The 8,936-nt window shown below is 35.6% G+C and overlaps 2 protein-coding genes across 2 annotated transcripts; one reads left to right on the forward strand and one right to left on the reverse strand.

The window, feature by feature from the left end:
• Positions 2,920-4,387, reverse strand: LOC109837763 (putative nuclease HARBI1). Its single transcript, XM_020406115.1, has one exon. The coding sequence runs from the start codon at positions 4,385-4,387 to the stop codon at positions 3,044-3,046; it is 1,344 nt and encodes a 447-aa protein (XP_020261704.1). The 3' UTR covers positions 2,920-3,043.
• LOC109843389 lies at positions 7,042-7,911 on the forward strand. The gene is made up of 2 exons (XM_020412321.1): positions 7,042-7,150; positions 7,230-7,911. Exons 1-2 carry the CDS (start codon positions 7,058-7,060, stop codon positions 7,833-7,835), a joined length of 699 nt encoding a protein of 232 aa, XP_020267910.1. The 5' UTR covers positions 7,042-7,057; the 3' UTR covers positions 7,836-7,911.

Here is an 8,936-nt window from a genome sequence, read left to right on the forward strand (position 1 = left end):
ATATACATACTTTCCTTTCATATCTCTTTTTATTTAGAAAAGTTTGGGATTAAGGCTTTGTTGTTAATGGATCCCTTTTAATTTTTGATCATGAAATATGTATATTGATGTAGACACTATTTAAATATAAAATCAATGTTCGTGTTTCACAAATATAAAAGCAGATAAATGTGTGTGAAAGTTTAATGGAAGTGAATCAAGCTCACTTCTCTATACAAGTAAGATGAGCAATATCTAGACTTGTTGCGCTAACCTTTATGTCTCAATGTGCATTATGAACTTATTTTGACATCTACATTAGCTGATTATTAATGATACTGACTACATGTAGTTTTGAATCTTGATCTGATTGTATACTGATTACCTGGCCTTGGATATAGATTCCACTGTAGAAGTGTGTTTTATTGTTGACTGCATTTAGATTGGGTGTTCAGTGCAGCTGAATAAATCATGATTCATGACATTTTAACTTTCTACAAAATTGGAGTTTGCACGTATGTCTTAGGTTATGCTTGATTGTTGGTAAAGCATGATTCACATATGTGACTTTCGCTCTGACTGTAAAATGACTAAGTGTCCTAAATGATATTTATTCTCAACTTTTATAAGTCATGCATACAAATATTTTTAGGTTCTCCATGACAAGGAAGAGTTTTTATGTTGTGAAGGGAGGTCAATGATGTGGCATTTTTCATAATTGGGAGGAATGCAACTTACTAAGAGGCTTTGATTGAATGGGAGAAGCACACCATCGCTCATGATTCAGCATACAACTCAAGGCCTGTCCAGATACCTGTTTATGTTCAAGAACAAATATTTCCAGAGAGGAATACTCTTGATGAGGAGAAGGGAAAAGTTGTGCAAACTGCTATTTCCTCCATCCATGCTTTTGTATTAGGTTCATTGTTTATAATACTAGTGTTTCTAGTAAGTATCTTTGCAGTATTTGTTGGTTCTTTTATTGCAAAAAGCATGTAATGTGATATGTAAGTTTATTAGAGCTTTAGGGAGAAGAATGCTAGCATATTTTGATTCCATGAATGTAGTAGCATGCAGAGAAATAGCATCTTATTTCCCTGTGAAGTGCACATTGGAAAATCTTTCGTTAAGTTTTTTGAATATAATTGGATGAGTTTGTTCCTGAATTTAAATGGTTGTGTTCATATGTCTGTGCATAGGCATACATTTTATGCATGCTGAAATTATAAGCACAACAGGAGACTCTGCAAATTTACTTGCTATGCACTATTAGCTTTCATAGAATGCAATTTACATTTCCCTCTTAATGTTGTTTGCTATGTACTATTTATTGTTGTTGCTGCTTGAGTAATAAGTACTTGTCCAATAGGGAGAGATAAGGTGGAATAGATGAGTGAGATTGGTGCTGAATTTGCAATAAACCAAGTAATTGTTGGTCTTGAGAAATTTCTGAAGCTAGCAACTTTTCAGGTTGTGCTACGCCAGGTGAAAGGTCTACAGGTTGACCCAACAAATGTGAAAAAGAAGGCTGAGCTTGTGGATGAACCCTCTGATGCTGAGATTTTTTTTTCCAGAATATGTTGAGCTTGTGGATATAAGCAGCAATTATACATTAACAAATGAATAACAAATCAACCAACAAATGAGATTTTTTGCCAATGAGGCATAACAGATCAACCAACACATATGAAGGATATAAGCAACAATTATACATTAAAAATAAAATAACACAACCATATGAAGGATATAAGCAGCAATTCTTATCCTTTAACAACATCTAATTATTGAACACAAAACATTACACCATTCATACATCGATGCTTGTACAACATAAGACTCATTTCAACCACATGAAGATCTCAGATAGCAATTGACATCCACTTATAAAAGCTTAGATAGCAGTGGAACATCCAAGAGACTTATAAAAGCTCATATAGCAATTGAAACTATTTAGGCTTTTCTTCTTCTCCACAAGATTACCGTTCTTCTTCTCCACAACTTGGCCTAGCTGCAAATTTCATGACAAATATATTCACCAAATTAGTGCTATGAAGTTTCATAATGTAAAAATATGTTCACCAAATTGAATTACATGAATGCTAATTGAATTAGTGCTATGAAGGTTCCAAGAATAAAATAAATTTGTTTACACAAGTAATTAGCAAGAATACCTTGGCAAGTTGACTTTACTCTGTACCACAAATGCAAGGAAGAAAAACATAAAAATGACATAAGCGCAACAATTTGATCTTAAAAGTCCTAAATGTTGAATATGTCAAAAAGTAAGTAGAGTGTTTAGGTGTTCTGAAAAACAAATGTGCCAATGCAAGGCTGAATTTGAAGAACGATGAAATGACCCTAGCAAGTCATTGATTTGAACCATTATAAGGGTAATTCTCAGCAAAAGAAATTAATTATCTCAATGACATTCAAGTGGGTTGGATTAATTCTTTAACAGTAGTTTAGGATCTGATCCCATCCATCTTAATTAAATGGAAGTCACAGGACCAGTGATGTAAATAAAAACATTGCAGACTGTGACCGATCTAAGTGTATATTAGTTTGTTATCTCGTTGTCAACAGATTGCATTCAAATATGACCTAAGGGCATCTCCAACCCTTTGCCTCAAAATGGTGCAAATTTTGCACCAAAATGGTGCAAAAGTCACATCTAACAGTAATTCATCTTCAACCAGTAATTCATCTCCAACCCACTGCACCATTTTTTGCACCAAAAAAGAATATTCTCAGTATCTTTCTTTTTATCTACTTTTATATGATTATTTTTTATTCCCTATATTTTTAACTATTTCAACAATTAACCCCACATATCAAATTTTATTTTTTCACATATTTTCCAAACAAAATGATTTATTATTTAAAAATTAAACAAATAAAACAATAAAATATTATTTTATTAATTAAAATAACTTGATTGCTAAAATATTATATTTTTATTATTGATATTGCCAAAATATTACATTCAAGAACACAACAGGAAATAAAATACAAGGAAATAATTAAACATTAACAACAATGTAAAAATTACAAATTTAGTATGCACTTAACTATCTGAATTAGTGTATTCCTCCCATAGATGATCTATCAATGCATTACGAAGCGCAATATGGGCATCTTTATCCTTGATTTGTCTGTAACGTGTAATAAATTGAGTAAATCTTGTAGTTTCATCTGCTACCATATCAACTTCTGGTGTTGGTGCTTCCCTCACTTCTTGAATTGGTGCATAAAGATCACGTTCATCCTCGATTATCATATTGTGCATAATAATGCATGCAGTCATTATGTCATGTAATACATGTTTTTTCCAAAAACGTGCTGATCCTGCCACGATTGCAAATCGTGATTGGAGAACTCCGAACGCACGTTCTACATCTTTTCTACATGCTTCCTGTTTCATGGCAAAATATTTTTTCTTCCTACCTTGTGGCTGTTGGATTGTTTGTACAATAGTAGCCCATTTCGGATATATACCATCAGCTAAATAATAACCCATATTATACTCTTTTCCTTGAATAACATAGTGAGCGGGAGGAGCAATACCTTGAGCTAGGTTAGAGAAAAGATTAGATGACTCCAGCACATTGATATCATTATTGGTGCCTGGCATACCAAAATATGCGTGCCATATCCAAAGATCATAATCTGCCACAGCTTCGAGGATAATAGTTGGTGACCCACTACGTCCTGTGTATTGCCCAGACCATGCTGTTGGACAATTTTTCCATTTCCAATGCATACAATCAAGACTTCCTAACATTCCTGGAAAACCACGTTTTTTTCCAATATAGAGTAGCCTAGCAATATCGTTAGCGTTAGGTGTTCGTAGATACCGCTCTGCGAATATTTCCACCATAGCACGACAAAATTTTGTCATACTTTCAATTGCTGTTGACTCACCTATTTTAACGTATTCGTCCGTAGCATCAGCTGGTAGACCGTATGCCAACATGCGAAAAACAGCTGTTACTTTCTGTAACGGTGATAATCCCATTCTACCAAGTCCATCACTTCGTTGTTGGAAGTAATAGTCATGATCTTTCACTGCATCAACAATACGAAGGAACAAACTTCTTGACATCCGATATCGACGACGAAACATATCTTCTCCAAAACGTGGATTATCGGCAAAGTAATCTATGACCAAATTCTGATGCGCATTTTCTCGATCGCGGTTGATCACTGCATGACCAGGAATCGAGCCACCATGGATCGGTTGGTAGTTGTGTTGACGTAAATTGTTAACGAGGATCATGTTGTTGTTGATGTACTCACAAATTACTTCTTCGGTTTCATCAATCTCTGCAATGATATTGGACAGAAAATTATCATCATCCGAAGATGAAGATGATGATAAGTATGATGGACCTCCAACATCGAAATTCATTTTTGAAGTAAGAAAAGAATGACTGAAGTATGCAGAAATGGAGAATAATAATTTTAACACAACAACGAGTAATTGTGTGGATGTACCTAATCTAGTATGCTATTTATAAAACTTTGCTTAGCTGTATACATTGAACAATGTGTAAAGTTGAGCTGATTTTAGGAAATGCTTTCCAGCTGTTATCAATTTGTCACAAAATTCAAATTTGCTTTTAGCTGTATACGTTGGACAATGTGTAAAGCTGACCTGATTTCAAAAATTGATTCCCACTCGTACAAAGCTTTCACACAATTCAAGGAGAGCTGAGCTGTGTATACGTTGGACAATGTGTAAAGCTGACCTGATTTTAAAAATTGATTCCCACTCGTACAAAGCTTTCACACAATTCAAGGAGAGCTGAGCTGTGTATACGTTGGACAATGTGTAAAGCTGACCTGATTTCAAAAATTGATTCCCACTCGTACAAAGCTTTCACACAATTCAAGGAGAGCTGAGCTGTGTATACGTTGGACAATGTGTAAAGCTGACCTGATTTTAAAAATTGATTCCCACTCGTACAAAGCTTTCACACAATTCAAGGAGAGCTGAGCTGTGTATACGTTGGACAATGTGTAAAGCTGACCTGATTTCAAAAATTGATTCCCACTCGTACAAAGCTTTCACACAATTCAAGGAGAGCTGAGCTGTGTATACGTTGGACAATGTGTAAAGCTGACCTGATTTTAAAAATTGATTCCCACTCGTACAAAGCTTTCACACAATTCAAGGAGAGCTGAGCTGTGTATACGTTGGACAATGTGTAAAGCTGACCTGATTTCAAAAATTGATTCCCACTCGTACAAAGCTTTCACACAATTCAAGGAGAGCTGAGCTGTGTATACGTTGGACAATGTGTAAAGCTGACCTGATTTTAAAAATTGATTCCCACTCGTACAAAGCTTTCACACAATTCAAGGAGAGCTGAGCTGTGTATACGTTGGACAATGTGTAAAGCTGACCTGATTTCAAAAATTGATTCCCACTCGTACAAAGCTTTCACACAATTCAAGGAGAGCTGAGCTGTGTATACGTTGGACAATGTGTAAAGCTGACCTGATTTTAAAAATTGATTCCCACTCGTACAAAGCTTTCACACAATTCAAGGAGAGCTGAGCTGTGTATACGTTGGACAATGTGTAAAGCTGACCTGATTTCAAAAATTGATTCCCACTCGTACAAAGCTTTCACACAATTCAAGGAGAGCTGAGCTGTGTATACGTTGGACAATGTGTAAAGCTGACCTGATTTTAAAAATTGATTCCCACTCGTACAAAGCTTTCACACAATTCAAGGAGAGCTGAGCTGTGTATACGTTGGACAATGTGTAAAGCTGACCTGATTTCAAAAATTGATTCCCACTCGTACAAAGCTTTCACACAATTCAAGGAGAGCTGAGCTGTGTATACGTTGGACAATGTGTAAAGCTGACCTGATTTTAAAAATTGATTCCCACTCGTACAAAGCTTTCACACAATTCAAGGAGAGCTGAGCTGTGTATACGTTGGACAATGTGTAAAGCTGACCTGATTTCAAAAATTGATTCCCACTCGTACAAAGCTTTCACACAATTCAAGGAGAGCTGAGCTGTGTATATGTTGGACAATGTGTAAAGCTGACCTGATTTTAAAAATTGATTCCCACTCGTACAAAGCTTTCACACAATTCAAGGAGAGCTGAGCTGTGTATACGTTGGACAATGTGTAAAGCTGACCTGATTTCAAAAATTGATTCCCACTCGTACAAAGCTTTCACACAATTCAAGGAGAGCTGAGCTGTGTATACGTTGGACAATGTGTAAAGCTGACCTGATTTCAAAAATTGATTCCCACTCGTACAAAGCTTTCACACAATTCAAGGAGAGCTGAGCTGTGTATACGTTGGACAATGTGTAAAGCTGACCTGATTTCAAAAATTGATTCCCACTCGTACAAAGCTTTCACACAATTCAAGGAGAGCTGAGCTGTGTATACGTTGGACAATGTGTAAAGCTGATCTGATTTCAAAAATTGATTCCGACTCGTACAAAGCTTTCACACAATTCAAGGAGAGCTGAGCTGTGTATACGTTGGACAATGTGTAAAGCTGATCTGATTTCAAAAATTGATTCCGACTCGTACAAAGCTTTCACACAATTCAAGGAGAGCTGAGCTTTGTATACGTTGGACAATGTGTAAAGCTGACCTGATTTCAAAAATTGATTCCCACCGACAACGTTGGATAATGTGTAAAGCTGATCAGTTTGTACAAAATGATTCAATTTCAAATGTTGACCACCGACAAATTCAAACCAACCGCAAATTCAAATTCAAATTCAAATTCAAATTCAAACAAAAAAAACAAATTTGGATTGGCTATAAATAATATTCACGAGTTCTACTTCAAATCACCCAATTCGAAGTATTTCTGATCTCCAAACCAACCACTTTTTACAAAAAAATGTCTGTTCGATCAACTGGGTACACGGTTACTGAAGATGTGCTCCTTTGTCAAGTATTCTTGGATATTTCTCAAGACCCTATTATCAGTAGAAACCAGTCTCAGGATGCATTTTGGTCTCGTGTGGAGGACAGATACAATGAACTTCGAGACCAAAATTCTGATGTGCGTACGAGCCGATCAATTCGTTCTCGAATGGAAATTATAAGTAATGAAGTAAGGAAATTGAATGCGTGCTTGAGACAAGTAGAGAATCTGAATCCAAGTGGTGCTTCAGATGAAGATATTGTAAGTATTCTATTAATTATCGTTTGAATTTTATTATTATTGTTGAAATACATAACTTGATGTTCACTATAATTTACAGTTAGTTCGAGCAAAGATGTTATTTATGCAAGAACCGAAGTACAAAAAAGGTTTCAAATTTGATCATGTCTGGAATATGGTTAAAAATTTCGAAAAATTCAAAGATGATGTCCCCACAGCAAGACAAGTTGGTCGAAGACAATCCCAAAGTGTGAACTTCGACTCGTCACAATCAGATAATCCCACTCCGGAATCTCCTATATCAACATCTCCTGGATTGTCATCATTTACTCCATCTGAACGACCTATTGGGGTAAAAAAAGCTAAATTGAAAAGGAAAAATGATGATCATGAGTCAAGTGTAGTGGACTCCATCGAGACCTCCAACAATCGACTTATAGACAGGTTAGACAAGGCGAGCTTGGACAGGCAAGAAGCATTTGATATCGAACGAGAAAAGATAGCCATGAAAAAAGATAGAGATGAATGGAAAATTATAATGAAAGATTTGAATTCCATTGCTGATCCAAACGTGCGTGAGTACGTTCGAGCTCAACAGATTAAAATAATACAAAAAAGAAATCAACAAGAACAAGGGTCTGCTTCTAATTTTGGCAATTATTTTAATGATATTGGACACTCTGGCCCCGATCTACCAGATTATTGAGAGTTGCTTGTCCATCTTAAGTAACGTCACCATGTTTAGTTTGTATTTTATGTTTTATTTTAATGAAGTTTTATATTATGTGTGTCAGTTTTTATATGTTATGTATTTCAGATATGTAATTTATATTTGAATTATGTATTATGATTGCTCTTTAATGAAGTTTTATATTATGTATGTCTAGATTTTAATATTGTTGAATGTAATTTATGGATATTGTTTTTTTTTTCAAAATTTTGCAACAGCAAATTAAAAATAATAGAGGGAAAATATTATACATGTGATGATGACAAGCGGGCAACAAGCTGCGCCGCTAATCCTTTCTGAATTGCAAAACCCAACCGACGAAACACGTAGTCAGCTGATCCTGCTGTAGCCACATTCCTATTCATAAATTTTTGTACCCTCCTGAGGAACTCCGCCGCTAATCCTGCTGTAGCCACATTCCTATTCAAAATTTAATAATGTCTGTTAAATTTTAGCATTTTTTTAATTTAAAAAAACCATAATTTATTTTGTCCACATTATACAATTGGGGTGAAATTATAAAATTTAAATATTATTAGGGTTGTTTTATATATTTAATGAAACAATTGGGGACAAATTGTAAATATATAAAAGTATGAGGTTTAAAAAAAAATTGAAAAAAATAAATAAAAAAAAAACAGTAATGGGGGATGAACAGTGCGACGCCAAATATAACGTCGCGCTGTTCATCCCCGTCAAAATGCGGCAACAAATGCCGCTCGATTGGAGCTCCCACGCAGCGGCATTTTCCCTTTTCGCCTCAAAATGCCGCTGCGTTGGAGATGGTCTAAGCTCTACAACAAGGTATCAGTAAATATTACAAAGCCACATCAGATTCTAATCCGAAAACAAAAATATAATAGTATAAAAAATGGGAAAGAAAAATATGGATAAAAAATTGAAGAATAAATTACCCGAGAAGCAATGGAGTTCTCCGGATCTGATTGCTGGCAGAGGGCTTAATGGCGGAGGATTGGAGGAGTAGCGGAGTTGGAGTTGGCAGGATAAGTTGGTCGGCGACGTTACAAATTAGCGGCGTTGCAAATCGGCGGGGTTGGTCGGCGACGTTGCAAATTG

This window comes from Asparagus officinalis, chromosome 1 (genome assembly GCF_001876935.1).
Source record: "Asparagus officinalis chromosome 1, Aspof.V1, whole genome shotgun sequence".
Lineage (NCBI taxonomy): Eukaryota > Viridiplantae > Streptophyta > Magnoliopsida > Asparagales > Asparagaceae > Asparagus > Asparagus officinalis.